General features: G+C 49.6%; 2 protein-coding genes across 7 annotated transcripts; both read left to right on the top strand.

Annotated features, from left to right (window-relative positions):
* Nucleotides 1-416: 416 nt before the first annotated feature.
* Nucleotides 417-9821, top strand: LOC112281612 (uncharacterized). 6 transcript variants are annotated; one of them, XM_090249976.1, is made up of 10 exons: nt 417-700; nt 1257-1346; nt 1996-2079; nt 2231-2275; nt 2820-3291; nt 3583-3679; nt 3797-3886; nt 4051-5987; nt 6206-8839; nt 9179-9821. In XM_090249976.1, exons 2-10 carry the CDS (start codon nt 1327-1329, stop codon nt 9185-9187), a joined length of 5388 nt encoding a protein of 1795 aa, XP_090106102.1. In that variant the 5' UTR covers nt 417-700; nt 1257-1326; the 3' UTR covers nt 9188-9821. The 6 variants fall into 6 exon arrangements, with proteins under 6 accessions (XP_090106102.1, XP_024374038.1, XP_024374035.1 ...); XM_024518270.3 differs by having other exon boundaries at nt 6206-8855; XM_024518267.3 differs by having other exon boundaries at nt 6206-8891.
* Nucleotides 9822-11579: 1758 nt separating this feature from the next.
* LOC112281730 (UDP-glucuronic acid decarboxylase 2) lies at nt 11580-15310 on the top strand. The gene is made up of 8 exons (XM_073533441.2): nt 11580-12996; nt 13397-13513; nt 13665-13694; nt 13841-13920; nt 14041-14124; nt 14294-14368; nt 14498-14590; nt 14692-15310. The coding sequence occupies exons 1-8, from the start codon at nt 12354-12356 to the stop codon at nt 14935-14937; spliced, it is 1368 nt and encodes a 455-aa protein (XP_073389542.1). The 5' UTR covers nt 11580-12353; the 3' UTR covers nt 14938-15310.
* Nucleotides 15311-17812: the final 2502 nt, after the last annotated feature.

Below are 17812 nucleotides of genomic sequence, written 5' to 3'. Positions count from 1 at the left end.
CAATCATTAGAACCATTAAATAAAGGCAATCACACATGTTTGATGTTCTAATATCAAACAACAAATTTTTACTATATTTTTCAAATAACCAATCATTAGAATCATTAGATAAAAGGCAATTTTGCAAATTTGAGAGGACAATATAAACAAGTGTTTGTGAGGAGACTTTCAAACGACAACAACAAAGTGCATAATACCCACAAATACCAAGGCAACAACTTTGGTTCACGCTTACATACATACCTTCAATAGAATTGTGTACGTAGCAAAAGGGGAGGGGGGGGGGTGGTGATAGAACCAGGGACGGTAATGGATAGGTACTAAAGGCAATGGATTGGATAGTGGTGATAGGCCCCCTAAGGGGTTTAGAGGGGCGATCGGGAAGGATGCCGTGGGAGCGTGGGGCTGTGTTTAGCGCCTGTCCCTCACCCGCGCTAGGTCTTGTTATTGTTGTTCGTTCGTTTGTTTGAATGTATGTATGTTTGGTGTCCCTAGTCTTGGGATTGTTGCACCGGCATCGGAACAGGCGTGGAGCCTGGTGTTGTTGTGACACAGCTTGAGCGGGGACGACGCGCATTTGTGCGCGCGGGAAACGAAAGTGGATTACCCGTGCGGATGTCGAACGTCGCGTTGGTTTTGATGCTAGAATTACTCGACGGCGCTTCAAGGATCGACTACTGGTGCACATCCTGCGCAGCAGGTGACGTTCCGCGGCATCGGTTCTGCCATCGTGACCCTGTTTCGCTACAAATTGGAGATTGCGCGATGGTGTAGTGGTTGGTCATTGTGTCAATTTCTTCGTGCTGGAATTCTGCGATAGGGTTGCCTGTGTTTCCCTTGGGTGAGAAGTTTGAGTGACGCCTTAGCTTAGGCTTTCAATAACTTCATCGTCGTGTGTATCGATTGCGAGCTGTGAGGAGTTAGGGGTTCCCTTTTACAGTCTGGCTTGAATCCGGATGGAGTGCCAGATGTGGCTAGGGACATGGGGAGTTGGCGTTGGGTTAGTGCTTATCACTTAGGGCTGGGAGGCATTGTGTTCTCCTTTAGGATAGAGTTCGCCAGTAGAGGGTGGGTGATTTCGACGTTTGGTGATCGGGGAGTGGGGCGTGTGTCGCGCTGCGATGTATGGAATGTCTTGTGGTGTTAAGCTGCCCGCACTTTATGGATTTTGTATTCTTCGTCTTGGGTATTGTGGTCCCCAGGCGCTGATTGTATACGTGAGCGCTGGTTTCTGATAACTGTGGTTCTTGCTGCAGATATTTTTTTTAATCAGCACAGGGGGAGTTGGTGTTCCATTTCTTGGTGCAGGCAATAGGAGCCTGAAACATGTTGCCAAGCGACCGGAGGTATGGCAGCATTGTTTTGAATTTGTGACGAGAACAGTTCGAAGGGTGGGCGTGTATATTGAATTTCTGCTCTCTTTCGTTCCCGTGTTTTGAGGCGGAGGCAAAGAATGAAACTCCAAGATGACGCTACAGCATATTTAGCTCGAATCGCTCGGTTAGGCAAGCTAGGTGTCCGTGTGCGACGAAGCACGTAGGGACGGTTGTGTGGCTGGTTGTGGAAATGATCGCGGTGACAGTTTTCGGTTGGCATAGGGTTTCACACAGTTATTGTGAAAGTGTAGAGTTGGTTTGAAATGAGCCGTTTTCAGCAGTCACTGAGGAGTACACGGTCTAACAAGCTTTAGGGTTCGGGAGGATGCCGTGAAGTGTTCTTGGGATGAGAGGAAATCCTCACTGTGAAGGCTGCTACATAGTTGCAAATCTCCGTTCGATCAATACTTGTTTCCTGACTCGCAAGTTCGTTTGTGTCGATGACGGAGTGGACAATCTACATGAGCTGAATCTGAAGTTCATTATGGAGAGATTGCGGTAGATGGATGTTTGTGGATAGGGTGGGAGCTTGAACACGGGCGTGTTGTATTATTGGCGATTGTTCCGGGGCGGATTAGAGTAGCAGTTAATGAGTGTGGCATGTGTGGGTTGTGTGCAGCAGAGGGAGCTCGGCTCGACGGGGTTTACAAGTGCTGGGAAAAATACCTACAGTACCGAAGCCCATCAACCTACCAAGTCAACGGTAAGGTGGCCCCATTTGGAGTGTGCACAGGGGAGGAGAGGTCGAATGTTGCTGGTTTCATAGATACCTACGTAGCGGAAGCATTATTTTGAATTTCGAGGGTGGATGCATGTTTCATGTTTTTGAAGCTGTTGTGGTTCCTGCTTTCCAGGTTGGAGAATCGTGGACTCGACCCTAATGTGGAGATAGTACCGAGGTAATGTCTTCCGTCAAACCTGGATGTCTGCAGTTAATACAAGCTATGGATTGCCTTCTGAACGTGAAGTGCAGCGTCCTCGCAGGCGGTAAAGTTGAAGCATCGGTCGCTGTTGCGCTTGTCGGAATGGTGTTCTGCATGTTGATGAGTGGCAGCTACTGGGCCGTTTCAGCGCTTCCCGTGTTGACCGGTTGGGTAGAAAGCTGGAGTTGTAGTCAACACCTGCCGGATGTGGTTTGGTTTATGACACTGTTGTAGCAGATAGGGCCTGTCAGCAGAGAGCAGGGGCGTAAGGAAGTGAGGCAATTGGTGGTAGAAGCGATGTTTAGAGGCGGCTTTCGATTTTTGGCAGAGAACGTGGTGATGGATGTACTCTGCGGACGTTCTTCTGCATGAGTGGGACATGGAAGGATGTGTTGCAGTTCTTGGATTACCGTGCTCTCGTTGTGCGGAAGTATGGATTGAATGTATGGGAGCTGTGGTTTATGTAGCCCTGCAAATGGCGATGATGGACGCGGATTGAATGTTGCAATGTCATGTGCAGGGGAAGCGTGGGCTGGGGATCTGCGGGGCGTTCACCACCAACGACCAGCAACGCATGGGGGACTATAGCACAGGCGTCTTCTCCACCGAGCGGTAGTGGAGCGTGGGGACCTAAAGTGGGCAATAGTGGTACGGGTGGAGGGACAACGTTGGGGGCTCCAGGAATTATCCCGCGTCCAAGTTCAGGAGGCAGTGGCGGTCGTCCTTTGTCGGCGGAAAGCGTTGGACAGGCTCAGCAATCACCTGATTCGTTTTCGGAAAACACTGATTCGAGTGGTGCGTGCCGTGCCAGGCCGTCCTCTGCTTCTGGAGTTTTAGGTCAAGCGCAACCGCTGGTCGCTCAGGCGCAAGCCCAAGCGCGTCCTCGGAGTGCTGATATCACACGACCCGCTCGCAATCTGTCTGAGTTTGGGGATCAGTCAGCGGATTCTTCTCCAGCGGGCAACCCAGCATGGACGGGTCGCCGCAGACTGGTACGATATCGATGCGTACGATGGTTTCTCTCACGTGCAGTGTGCATTCTGATGTCCAGAAGGATGCGGGCATTGTGACTTGCCGTGATGTGCGGTAGTTGTGTGAGTTGCGGTATGAAAGTTTTGTGTTGTGGGAAGTTGATGGTTTGTGGAGTTTGGTGTGATATGGATGATTGTCGTCCTGGCTGTCAAAGTCAGATAGCGCTGCAAGTTGGGGTTGTGAGTGGTAGTGGACGCGTGTGATGGATAAGTGGGGAGAACTCATGGATTGAATGGATGGCTGTGGGTCAGGGGGAGGAGCCTCATCAGGCTTCGCGGTTTCAGTTGACGAGGACAGATTTTCCCACTTTGGGTTCGGAGAAGAACCCAGACCTGCGTCCGCAGCAGAGTAAGTGCAGTTGGGATTGGCACACAGGGTGCATTTATGTTGTCCGCGAATGCACGTGGTGGAACAGCAGTGGATGCTGGTGGGATCCTGAGGCGTGGGTGTTTGTGTGATGTGCAGGCAGCACTAATGCTGAGCGCGGACCTCCAGTGGAGGCTAATGGACCACATGCTGAAGAGAGGAGGCCACCTACACCGCCAGGTCCTCGCGGTAAGATTGATGGGGCACGTTAGCCGGTGTTCGTAGTGTCGTTGATGTGAGATGCATTGGTGTTTTCTAGGTAGGTCTGAGGTGAAACGTTGGAGTAAGTTGGTGGTAGAGGCATGGTTAAAAGTGATGAGACAATGGAATGAACGTGTTTTGTTGTGTGGCAGAAGAGATATTACCACCAAGGCCTCGCAGCGCTGAGTACGGACATCCAGAGCGAAGTGGTTCGGACAACTGGAGGAGGGAAGGTCCGGCTTTCCAAGGACCATCTCCGCATGTGGAAGGAAATTGGCACAGGGATGGACCCTCTGCGAGACCGTTGTACGGCGGACAAGGTCCGCATCCAGAGGGTTGGAGACGGGAGGGGGGTCCGTCGGGAGGGACAGCTGACGATAACTGGCGGCGTGGAGGAGCTCCACCCGTTGGTCAGTATGGGCCTCCCCCGGGGCCTGGTCACTATCCCCACGAGGGCCCAGGGTTCATGCATGGACCTCGGTTTGGATCCGGGCCGGGAGGTTTTGGTCGCGGGGCACCAGGTCCAGGCGGGTACGGTCACCACGGCGATATGTATGGTCACTCGGGGCCGTTGTTGCGACCAGCAGGTCCGATGCACCCAATGAGACCGAATATGTTCCAGGGGCCGATTCCTTACGATGGTTTCTATGGACCTCCGGGCCCGGGGTACCAAAACATGGAAGATCCAGAGAGGATGATGATGGGAATGGGGGGTGGACCAGGGCCATACGGCGGATACGGACCGCACAGAGGGCCTCCCCCGGAAGCGTTCGGGCGGTTTGGACATGGGGGCATGAATCAGGGGCCCCGACACCACCGGGAGGGGAACTTGCGTGAGCGTGGCGAAGTGGTGGGAGAAGGGTACCACGAAAGCCAGAACTATCACAAGGAAAGTGGTGAAGGTCGTGGCCACAAAGACGGAAGGGCATATGGCGAGCGGTTCAACGGCGGATCAGGTGATGGTCAGGAGGGCGGAGACAACCGTAGAGGAGGGTTGCATCGAGGGGCACCCAGTGGCGGCGATGTTTATGGGCAGACACAAAGAGGTGCCTCCGGCGGACACCGCGATTGGGGAGCCGTTGCAAGCAGCGACGAACCGATGGATTTCTCGAAGCCAGTTTTTGAAGAGGAGCCGGCTGCATCGGCATCACCTGTTGATTCAGGAAAGCAATTTCCGTCGTCGATAAAGGAGGAAGAATCGGCAGTAGAGGAGGTGAAGCGGGAGAATGTGGAAGCGGAGAGGAGTGTGGTGGAAGAGGAAGTCGTGAAGGAGGAGGACAAGGAGGTGGTAGTTGCAGTGAAGAGCGATCCTGTGGCTGCAGCCTCAAAGCCGAGCGTGGAAGTTTCGAGGGCGCCGAGGGCGAAGGTTGAGGGCATAGAAGTCGCAGAGGGCAAGGATGAGTTGGAGAGAAAGACTGTGAATGTGCTGGTGGTGGAGAAGGAATTTGTGACTAAGATTGCTACGAAAGACAGGTGGGAGAGGGGGAGCCGGCGGGGTGAGAATCAGAGTCAAGTAAGGGAGGCGGGCCATTCTGATGGGAATGTTGGATCCGTTAGCCTGCGATCTAGCCCATACGGCGGCGGAGGTGGGGGGAAATCTAGCATTCTTGGTAATGCCCCACGGAATGCAGTGGCAGATGTAGCAGGCGGTCCAGCGAGCATGCATCACTGGAGTCAGGAGAAGTCGGGTGGTGTGGGCCGTAGTTCAGAGAGGTCGGAGGCAGAGGTTCCGAAAGGAGGAGAAATGGGACGCATGTTGAGGCGTCCAGAGAGCCCGAGAGTGCAGGCTGGGGGCGTGGAGGACGGGGTTTCGGACGTCGGTGTGGTCCAAACAGACACAGGTCACGATGGTGGCGCAAAAGATGCGACGAAATTGAAAACCAAAGTTGCTTCGCACGATGGGGAAAAGGAGTGGAGACCAAAGGTTCCGATCGCAGAAGTGAGTCCAAGGCATTCTGCGGGTGTTGCAGCACTGGGTCCGAAAGCGGGGGTTGCTGGTTGGGGATCAGCAGTGGAGGACACGGAGAGCAAGGGAGCGGAGCCCGGGAGTGGGACCCAGGCTGGTCCAGACAATAATGTGGATGCAGAGGTGCCATCTGTTGCCCCGCTTGTTGGGTATGGGGTTGTTAGAAATTTAGTGTACATGTGTTTGCAAGGGCCTGTTGATGTTGAGAGCATGCATATTGGATTGGGTGGAGTGGCGTATGATTTTGTGTAATCCTGTATGGTGTTGAATGTGCAAGGATGGCATGGGATTCAATTTGTGTACGGTTCGTGCTGATGATGGTTGTGTGGGACTTGGAATAGGTGCAGCAGGCGTCGATGAAAGAGAAGGTGGCTCAGATGGCAAGCCGGTTGGCGAAAGAGGAGGAGGAAAGAGTGAGAGAGCAGAAAGCGAAGGCTAGGGCAAAGCTTGAAGAGCTGGATCGGAGATGCACTGCGGTACTGGCAGTAGCAGCCGAGAAAGTGATGGTTTCGGAGGTTTTGAAGCCCAGCATTGAAGGATGTGAAAATCGGGAAGTGACGGAAGAGGTTGTAGCGGCAGAGTCGGCAGCAGTGGTGCATATTGGCAGCGGCAGCACAAAGCGTGGCGGGCGCAACGAACATGGGAAGCTCGAGCGTGACAGGAAGGTGCATGGGCGGAAAACAGGCGTCGTGGAAGGTGACAGGGTTAAGGCTAACGGCGGCGCCGGCGTGCCTCCGCTGGCAAGTGGGAGCGGTGGTCCTCTATTGAGCAACCCTGTGAGCGTGGGTGAAACACATTGTGAACAGGTGAACCCGCAGCGCGAGTCTCGCCACAAGGGAAGACCCGAGAAGCAACAGGTGGTGGGTGGAATAGAGGAAGGGGAGCGGCCAGTGGCAGTGGCCGGTGCGTCTCCCGACATTTCTCTGACCGGAGGTAACGGGGGCTGGAATATGGACAGTGTGGCTCTGCGAGAGGTGGATCCAGGAAACACAGGTCATGTGGGTACGAGCAGCAGCGATGGGCCAGGCAGCCTTCGCAAGAGCAAGAGCAAGAGCAGTCGCAATAGCAAGAACAAACAGCACCCAGAAGCTCCGGCGGTAATGATGTTGGAGAGCATCCAGTTTGGTGACATAGTATCTGGACTGCACAGCACGGATTTCCACATCTCAGGGAGTGAGCTACAAGGGGATCCAGGTGCAAGTGGATGGCACATGGATGCGGGTAAAGACGTGAGCCTGTCAGGCGATGCTCTTACTGGGGACGAGGGATCTGCAGTATCGACGAACGAAGATGGTCCCAGCAAGAGGACGCAACGCAAGAGTCGCGGTGGTTGGCGTCAGAGTCGAAGCGATCGGGGATCTCAAGATCAGCGGACAGCTGAGAAGTCCCATGGGGGCGACACCATGGTGTGGGCTCCGGTACGGTCTCCTGGTGCTGGGGGAGGGGCTAAAGGTGAAGGGCCTCAGTTGAGCGATCAGCAAGAGGACAGCGGATCGGTGTCGCAGCAAGGACGTGGGAAGAGGGCAGAAATGGAGCGATACACTCCGAAGCCTCTGATGAAATATCAAGAGAGTTCGGAGCAGACATCGGTTTCGCTGCATGCGCAGACGCAAGGAGGGCATAACCAGGGTTCTCAGGGTGGCGTCGCAGTGGATGCGGTGGCGGCGGAGAGTGCGCGCGTTGTGGGCGTTGCAGAAGGCAAGCAGTCGTGGATTGGGGACGGGAAAGGTAGTCAAGATGCAAAGGCGAGGGATTCTGGCAGCAAGGGCGGAAGGTCCCATGGATCGTGGCGGCAAAGAAGCTCTGGGAGCGAGAGCGCAAAGGATGCTCCTGCCACGATTGCTGGTGGATTGGGGCAGGGAGACGCGGAGCATCATCGTCAGCGGTCGGATCAGAGATCTGGTGGTGGGGTAGGTCTGTCTCGTCGCAACCAGTTTGGATCTGAGCACTCGACTACCTCACCACAAGCAACGGCAGTCGGTGTCCCGGCTGCAGGTGTACCTCTTGCCACAGGTCTAGGCCCCGCTCCCGCCCTTGTTTCGGCGCAAGTGTCCGAGAGGGAGTACCCTGCGGACAAGAAGCTGTATCAGCCACCGCGGCATGCGTCTGGTGCCGGTCAGCGTGGTCAAGATTATCGAGGGCAGGATGTCCGCGGACAAGAGCATCGTGGACAGGATCACCGTGGGCACTGTCCGTATGCATTCGATCACAAGGAACAGGAGCAGGGCACAGGAGGACGTAGTCGGCATTTCAACGCAGCATCGGACCGAGCGGTTACAGGCGAGACTACAGGGTTGCAGCAACACCAGCGCAACATCGGCGGTCAGCATCCCAGGAGCCATAATGTGGAGAAGGATCAGGCCCTCAGCCAACAAGTGTACGTAACCCCGCACGCACAGCAAAAGCCGCATCCCGCAGCAGCTGCAGTGGAGTCGAGTCGGTCGGTGTCGAGCGAAAGAGAAGGTCAACAGCAGCAAGGTTGGAGGGGTCAGAGCCAGCATTCAGGCTCGAGCGGTGAGCAGGGGTATTACAATCGAGGGCGGTTGGAAAGAGATCAGGCGGTGAGGATTTCTTCTGGTCCGCAGAGAGGGCAGGGGCACTGGCAGCAGAGCGGCGGCAACGAGGGGTTTCGGTCAGGTCCGCTTCGTCCACATCTTCCAGAGAGGGATGTGGGAGGGAGCCGTGATTCGAGCAGAGCTGAAGTGTCTCAGCAGCAAGCAGGGGAGAGCCAACGTGGACATGGGTCGGAACAGGCGGGGCAACAGCAGAACAAAGGTGGCCAGCAGACTGCCCCTGTGGCGATTCCAAGCGCGAAAACAGAGGGTGGGAACTGGGGGGGAGAAGGTGGCAGTCCACCAGTGGTACGTGGAAGGGATTACAACCACGGTCGAAGGGGACGATTCGGCGGCCGTTCAGGTCCTCGGAGCACGGAGGTGGAGCACCGACGAGATCTACCTGCGGCGAAGCAACGGCTGGTAATTGATGCAACAGGTGGGGCTGTGCCCAGTCAAGTTGGAGTTTAGCAAGGTTAGTTATTTGTCATGCTCTTGATGGGGCGTAGTGAGCGGAACGGGTTTGGGCCTGGTACCGTATGGAAAACCGCAGTTTGAACTGATCATGGCACGTAGAGCATCGCAAATGAGGAAGGTGCGGTAGCCTGCTCATCGGGTTGAGGATGGGTAACGTGGTGTCAATCTTTGAAGTGGATCCGTGTGGTGTTACGTCGTGGTGTTGCGAATGCATGGGCTCGCATGCACCTGGTATGTAGGACGTGCATTGAAGGAAGCCTGAAACGTGATGAGGATGTGTTTCAGGAGGTTTGACTGAGAGATAGCCCAGCTGCCTTTGGTGGTGTGGGGCTGAACGGATGGAGGAGTGATGCAGTCTGCTTGTTCGACTTGGGGGCACTGCAGCTACAGTTGCAAGGGGCGATTTTGTGGGTGCTCACATGCGCCAGGCAAGTGAGATGATAGCACCTTGGAGCTGAGGCGGCCAGCAGAGATACGCCGCGGCTTGAGCTTGCGTTGAGGTGGCCGTAGGCTCTCGGCATGCACTTATGACGACAATGGTGCGAGGATTTGGTGTGAAATGGTGAACTGGTGTGACCGGGGTGAGTCACGGCGCGTTTCGTCATGGCAGTCACATCGGGACAAGGAAGTATTTTGGCGGTGGTGTTTAGACGGGATTGTGGGCTGTTAGTAGGCAACTGATTCCCGAGTATGAGCTTTCTGTGCAAACTTGTCCGTGCAAGGCCCTTGGTTTGGCAACCTTGGGATGTCAGTACAATAGTTGTCAATGAAGGATTTTGAAAGTGTACCTTGTTTTAGACGGTTTACGGAGGTCTGGAAAACACTGGATTAAGTTTGGCGGATTTTGATACAACGCAGTCCCCTGGAAGGGATATAATTTTATTTTTTTCCTTAACAAGAAAAGCGGAATGTGGGCTTGGTTGATGTCCCTCGTGTGTCAATACTGTGCTTAATGTCGGGGCCGTTCAGTTTGGGTTATTTCATTCTCGGGATCAATGTATTTCATGAGGGTTCGATATGGGCCTGGCCTCGGGCACATAAAACAGTAAATTCTAACAATGCTGCATGGGATATTTTGTTATAGAATTATCATACATTGAAATGCACTGAACTGGTTCTGGATGAAGGCAAGATCAGGATTGTGGGCAGCCTGACGTATCATCTTAATTCATAACGGTTGAGAGTTAATGTGTCATGGATGCATTCAAGGTCAGTCCAATCATTGCTCTGCTGAAACCATGGTTACACATGTTTCCTGGTTTGAATGTGGTATGAATTTTTGGCTCAGCAGGTTTCTTTTCGGAATGGTTTGAAGAGGTGTTTAACCTGGTGTATGCCACGTATGCTTGGTGTTTGGTGCTACACAAGGGTTTCTTTACGTACGCATTTAATTGCAAATAGTGTGAACCTTTAGATTCGTCAATTGATTGAAGTGCTTCTCATTTGCATTATGAGAATTCGTTCAGGTTTGCCCCATATTTCAAGTTCCAGCATTTTCGTGTCTGCATTGTTGTATGTACAACATTGATATTGTAAGCTAGGTATGCTTGTGTTCCATTGTTGTACATCATGCTCACTGTGATACTAAGTTTGAATGAGGAAGTATTTAAATTATTTTATAAATTGTAGCCTTCCCGTTAAAATACAGACAGCTGGAGTTTGAACTAAAGGTGTATTAACGTACAATTATTTTATATATTTGATTTCACTCGATAAAACTGGGAATAGTATTTTGATTCATTGACTAGTTACGGTGTGTTTATTAGTTTAAAATCATATAAACTTAAATGAAAAAACAAACACAATATGACAACCTTTCATAAACTTTCTTTCAAAAACTACAAAAATGTATATCATAAATTTTATTTATCAAAATCACACACAAAAAACTTGGGATTCAGTCAATCCCTTAGATATTCACAATGAGAGATATTTGGAACCAATCAGACCAATTGGGTGTGCGTGTTTTCTATTTGTTTATTTATTTATTTTAAATCTGAACACATTAGGTTGTAAACAAAAATTAGAAAATCATGTATAAGCACATCAGTACACTGAATGGCGTGTCAAAACTTGTTTGAAGAAGCCATTGCTAAAGTAAGCGTGTTGTTACAGTTTTGAAATGGGAATTAGTCACATATAATCTTCACGTGTCGAATTCGAAATCCTTCATTTTTAGGTCGTAGAAAGGTACTTGTTGTCTTTAATAACCGACTTCTGTGAGGGAATCGGTACACAGCTTCATCAACCTGACATCCAGTACTAATACGGGACACCGCAAACCAGCATTAGCAACGTATTGGTGAGAAATTTACTATCCTTCTTCAACCTCAGAACTCAACAATTTGTGGGTGAATCTCAAGTTTAGACTTACGTTAAAATTAGTCTATAACTGCTGCTGTCAATTCCACTAACCCAAAGGGTTTCTTAAGTTAGCAAATATGACATTTTTTGTATTATTCAAACTGCAAGTTGGTTGATTCATTCCACACTTTTAACAAAACATTGGGTATTTAAATGGCAAGTAAAACGAAACAGTACAAGTCAAATCTGAGCAACACTGCTGTGACAACACAAAAGACACACTCACGAAGACACATCCACTGAGATTTATCAAATACATTCATCCACGGGGTGTGCAAGTAGCAAATGGCTAGTGGAAGAGGCTCATGCAGTGTTGTGCCGAGGCATGAAGGCCGAATTGGGCTCCAGGAATTGCGAGAGCAGGGAGCACCGAATGCATGCGGGTGGCGCGACCGCGCATCTTCAACAGAACTGCAGGGCGCTATCATTCTGAGTGGCTGAAATAGCATCTAACACGTTGCAGATGGGGAAATAGTTACTATAGAAAACAGCACTGTCCATCATCGGTGGGGAGATCAAATCTGCCATGGCAATGTGGTGGGAAGGAATACACAAAACGTGTTGGAGAGGAGCTTTGTTCGTTCATGGTGCCGCCATCGATCGTGAGTCGTGTGAATCGGAGTATGCTCTCCTGTCACTTGTCTCCCCCCCTCCCCCACATACCCCCCCTAATACAAGAAACAAACGTAACCAACCAAGACGTGCAAAAGCCCAATGAATGATATCACTGGCGTGCGTGTGTGAGTGGCGACAGTGACGAGGGCTTTTCTCCTTAAATCAGGAGTGGCAAGATCTGGGAGTTGGTACAGTGGTGGTAGTTCCATCCGGTTCGTAAAGAATCCTGGAGGGACAGCAGCCGCAAGGTGCTCAAGGGGTGCCGAAGGGGACCCAGAGTCGTGGAGGAGGTCGTGGTTGCAGGGGTGCAGACTTGGTCCTTTCTGTAAGGTTTTCACGAGGTTTTTGAGCCTCGAGGAGTTTCTGAGAATCTTGGGAGGAGCATTTGAAGTTCTTGGGGTGGTTTGTCGGATGCAAGATCCTGGTTGAGTTGTAGTTGTTGAGTTTCGCGGGTGGAATTTATTATTTTTCTTTGGTAGCGATGGGGAGTGCAAATTTGAACCATAGACGGCTCTCGGATAGTATGAGCGAGGATTCGAAGTACGATGCGAAGCCGGAGAAGGGACTGGGATGGATATGGCGGCCAATGAAGTACTTGTTCCAGCAGCAGCGTGTGTGGTTTGTCCTCTTGGGGGTGATTCTGACCACGGGATTCTTCCTCCTACAGCCGGATTATTTGGATCAGTACAAGCTCTATAAACCCGAGGTATCTCTGTCCACTGATTCTGTAGAGGCCTATAATGAAGTTTACGATCTCGGGCACCGAAGGGCGATTGAGACTACACCTTACGGGAAGCTGCAGAATGTGAGGATCACAAGTCCCGGGGCGAAGATCCCTCTAGGGTTGAAGCCAGGACCGAAGCGCATTGTGGTCACTGGTGGTGCTGGTTTCGTCGGTAGCCATTTGGTTGACAGGCTTATTGAGCGCGGCGACAGCGTTATTGTAGTTGACAATCTTTTCACTGGGCGTAAGGAGAATGTTATGCATCACTTCGGGAACCCGAGGTTTGAGCTTATAAGGCACGACGTCGTGGAGCCTCTCTTGCTGGAGGTCGATCAGATCTACCACCTTGCTTGCCCTGCCTCACCTGTCCACTACAAGTTCAACCCTGTCAAGACAATCATATCCTTTTCCACCCTCTCCTCCAGTTGATGATCACGTTTTCGCACAAAATGCTTGTCAGACTTTATCAGAGCGTAGCTGTTGTGTTTCTGTTGTGCCTTGTAAATTGATGTCCACTGTGTAAACGCTTCCAGGGGTATGTTCATAGTATTGGAGTCCATCATTTAGTAAGGATGATATTTGGAAGAACCACATCTGTTTTCCTTGTTAAATTTGTGATTTTTATATTCATTCTCAAGTTTAATTTCAGAGCGTAAGGTTAACTTTATGTCTACTTTCTGGATCAACTTTTCTCGCTCTCTATGATACTTAGTATGCTGGCTGAGGTTGTCGCTCACTGGAAGAGTTTCACAATTTGATTTAAAATGATGAAATGGGAACCTCTTTAATTCCTTGTTACAAGACTAATGTGGTCGGCACCCTGAACATGCTGGGTCTAGCAAAACGAGTTGGTGCTCGCTTCTTGCTGACTAGCACCAGTGAAGTTTACGGAGATCCCTTGCAACATCCTCAAGTTGGTGCGTAGCTGTACCCATTTGGTGATTTTATTCTCTATATTTCTTTCACTTCATTTGTTCTATTTTCAAGCGTTTGGTTAATATCTTTAAATTGATGTGCCGCATATGTCACGCTGGATGAATCTTCACATTGTGTTCTTCCGACTTTCAGAGACCTACTGGGGAAATGTGAATCCTATCGGTAAAGCCTCTTTCCTTTGTCTTTTGTCGTTTAGCACTACGCTTCCTAAGCTTTCAAATGAATTGGTAATGATCGTTCAATTTCACTGAAGCTACGGTTTAGTTCTCGTGTGAGAAAGCTGGTTTACTATCCAATTCTTTTTCCAGGTGTTCGGAGTTGTTACGACGAAGGGAAGCGAACAGCTGAGACATTGGCCATGGATTACCACCGAGGTGCAAACGTAGAGGTATGGTTCATTGCCGCCGTTGGCCTCTTTTTTCGTTGTCTCTGTAGTCATTATATTTTCACCACATTTCCTTAATTTAAAAAAACTGTTTCTCAACAAACTGAACCACTCTGCATGCAGGTGAGGATTGCTCGGATATTCAACACGTATGGACCTAGAATGTGCATTGACGATGGACGCGTTGTCAGCAACTTCGTTGCACAGGTTTGCTCTTCTTTCCTAGTGCTTGGTATTAGCAGTTTTTTTCCTTCTGTTATATCTATATCTATATATTTGTTTTGTTTCGAGGAGTATAATTATTTAGATGTGTTGCATGCTTCAGCCTGTTTTCAGTAGCTTTGGTAGGATCGGCTTCTAACACTCTTTGTCTCAGGCACTTCGGAAGGAGCCAATGACCGTCTATGGCGATGGTAAGCAAACCCGGAGTTTCCAGTATGTGAGCGATCTGGTAAGTGCTCATGGTCTTACTATTTCCATCAGAACTTGATATATCGCCTTAATTCGATATAGTCTTGATGCTAATTTGCTCAAGTAGACCTGCTGGTAACCTTTCTTGAATGACATCTCATGTTACCAGGTAGAAGGTTTAATGCGGTTGATGGAGGGTGAGCACGTGGGTCCATTCAACCTTGGCAACCCTGGCGAATTCACTATGTTAGAGCTTGCAGAGGTATGAAATCATTGAAATTAACCATCTACTTCGTGAAGTAATGACATTTGTTCGCAGTAATATTTTTACGTTTGCTTGGTTCATATTTTCGTTTTCTACAGGTTGTCAAGGAGGTGATTGATCCCACTGCAACGATTGAGTACAAGCCCAACACTCAGGATGATCCTCACAAAAGGAAGCCGGATATCACCAAGGCCAAGAACTTACTAGGCTGGGAGCCCAAAATTTCTCTCAGACAAGGTCTACCTCTCATGGTAAGCGACTTCCGTAAGCGTATCTTCGGTAACAGCAAGCAGGCCCTCCGGGAAGACGTAATGGGTGATGCCAGGAGAAAACAAGATGACTAGATTGGAGCGTCGTTTTGGCTGATATGTTTTTTGTTTTAGACCGATATTTCAGGTCGAGATTGGTGCGCGAAATGCCTAACTGTGTCCACAGTGCTGGACGATTCACCTCTGAAATAGTTGACATTCACACGTTGGTAAAAGACCCCGAGGAGAATAGGCTTCAATTACGGTCTTCTGTTATATTCCTTCGTAGCCCGTAGGCTGAAGTAGTGCCTGTAGGTGCTCTCAGGTTTAAGCTAGTCTTTTGTAGCAGCTTCTATGATTATTGATCATATTTAATATTTATAATTCTGAGGTATTCTGATCATGGTGATTAGAGTGTAATACAAATTTGAACGACCCTTCATTTTCGAAGAGCAATCACATTAGGACATATTTTTGTGTTTCGGATATCACAATCCCGACTACTTTTGTATTAGCAGGCTTTATATTTGCTGGTATGGGTGTAAGATAGCAACTGTATGTTTCATGCTTGCAATTATAAGCGTGTCTCTTGGATGCCATTCAATTCTTTGGACGTGAAATACATGATTACGTGCATGCTCTGCAATAACTGCAAAGGGCGTGTACAATTTTTTTCTTTCAACAGAGCAGGTTGAATCTCTCTACGATCTATTTGTCTTTTCTACAGCAAAACGATCGATCATGTCAGTCTTACCTGTACCAATATTGTAATTAGACAATAGCTTATTAATTAAGCTTTTGAACATTCATCTACTTAAGAACAAAGATTGACAGTATCCACGTCGGGATATAGCCCAACACATGCAGTAATGGTCGTTTACTTCCACAGATTCATTCAATTCACCTTATTCTCGTACTGAAGTTGGCTAAGATTTACGGCGGAGATGTCCAATCCCGTGATCAAACTATCTTGTCGCCCAATTACCTCACCAGCTACTACCCAAGATGGTAAAGAGATTCTAAGAGGGGCCACAAACGATTTAGACTCTTTGGCTAAATCCATTTACGTGGATGCATTAGCCAGCGGAATCACCTTACAAAGAACAATTCAAGGTTCCACCCCAGATCTTAAAACTGGAGAGTGTCCTTAAGGCTTAGTGGGAGATTCGTGACTGCATGTGAGGATCGTTAACATGGTCTTATTGAACCCGGGTTTACGGAAGACAATGAGTGTCGGTACCCACTTGCCAATCATGATTTTGTGAGGAAATGGCCTCGTCATGGCAGGTTTCATCCAGTACCACACGGCTGTCTTACTAATCCTTTTCAGGCACGAGCTATTGGTTATAGCACAGTCCCCATAGCTCCACTTCATCCGCCTAATATACCCTATGGAACGACGCTGTGTAAACAGATGTCGATATTATGGGGGTAAACCGCGGATGAGAAGCTCTGTCGTGTGTGGGTTGTCACTTACGAGACTACCTTCGGGAAAGATCCTCAACCCTTCGATTTATCTGTCTAAAAAAGTTGTTCTCTGCGAACCGATTTCAGCTATGGCTAAGATTAGGGCTGTGACTCTGCAGCAAGCTTGGAGAATAAGCCTGGGATTGAAGTGAATACGGAACATCATAGAAAACCCAAAGCTTGTGTGAGAATGACAGAGATGCCAAAATATTGCGAAATGAACACTGATCCTGCAATCGGACACCGAACCGATGAGTAATGGCAGAAGCTACTGCAGCAGTAACCCACGTGTCCAGTGGATTCCTAACTATCGCCACACGTACTTGCGCTTGAGAAGTGTGATCACACCCTACCTCCCTCCTCAGAACCGGCCAACACTGCAACAAACGCTACCTGAGGAGTGGAAACTGACCACTTCCCAAGCAACTTCCGCTCTAAGCCATGCATCCCAGCAGGTGCTCAAACTAACACGAGGTTTCGTGCGCAACATGAGAAAAGAACGCCGCGAGCTCTTGCTTCTGCACGTCTTCGCCGTCAACCACGCCAAAGCCGTCCTTGAACTTGTCGACCGCAGCAAGGAAGTCATCGTAGGTCGAGAAACCCTTCGCGTCGGCCATGTTATCGTTGCGGGTGTTTGAGCGATCATGTCTGCGGTGAACAGCTTCCCAACGATCATGTTGCAGGACCTTCTCCCGGAACTCCTTTCTGTGTGGCAGCACACTGCTCTACTGCACACTCGGCTCGAGCACCATCGCGGTCAGCAGCATGGCGCCTGCCATTGTTGGACACTGCCCTCATCTTCATCCATCACATACAACCGATTCCCTCCATCCCTGAAGGAAACGTCTAACGTTCTCATAGAATCAGGTTCTCATCAGCGTACATTACCAGTGTCCAATTCAGTCACTATGAACTAGTTGTTCCCTACTGTCTTAGTAAGTCGAGATTCAATATGGTATCAGAGCCGCTCAAATGAGCTTAGGGTTAGGTAGCAAATAGTGCACTTGCTCACCTAGATAAGAGGAATATGTCTTCTTCCGAATTTGATGTCGTCAGTAGTTCAAAATACAACAAGAGCAAGGATGGCTCAATCTGATAGTACATCACTTGTATCTCATAATGTGTTGCATGTTAGCAACCAAACTACGATTCCTGAATCCTACCACCTTATTGGAGTAGAAAACTATGGGACTTGGGCCTTTCGAATGAAGAATGTACTACTTCGAGATAATCTCTATGATTATTGCATCACCGCGCCAAGGAACCCCATGCCGGAGCAAGAACGCATCGGGAGACGTTAAGCTATGAGCGCCATCAACGGAAGCATGAAGGGAGGTGTAGCAATCAAGCTACTCAAGTGTACCAAGGATCCACATGATTCTTAGACATCCCTGAAAGCACGGTACAAATCAGACAGTCACTCTTGCAAAACTGGTAGCACAGACAAATATCTAGCAGATATGAAGGAAGAGGCGGATGAGATGGAAGAATTGGACGTTACCCT

This window comes from Physcomitrium patens, chromosome 4, assembly GCF_059467195.1.
Source record: "Physcomitrium patens ecotype Gransden chromosome 4, ASM5946719v1, whole genome shotgun sequence".
Classification (NCBI taxonomy): Eukaryota; Viridiplantae; Streptophyta; class Bryopsida; order Funariales; family Funariaceae; genus Physcomitrium; species Physcomitrium patens.
The sequence above is the reverse complement of the archived record's forward strand: the minus strand, read 5'-3'. Positions and strand labels throughout refer to the sequence as shown.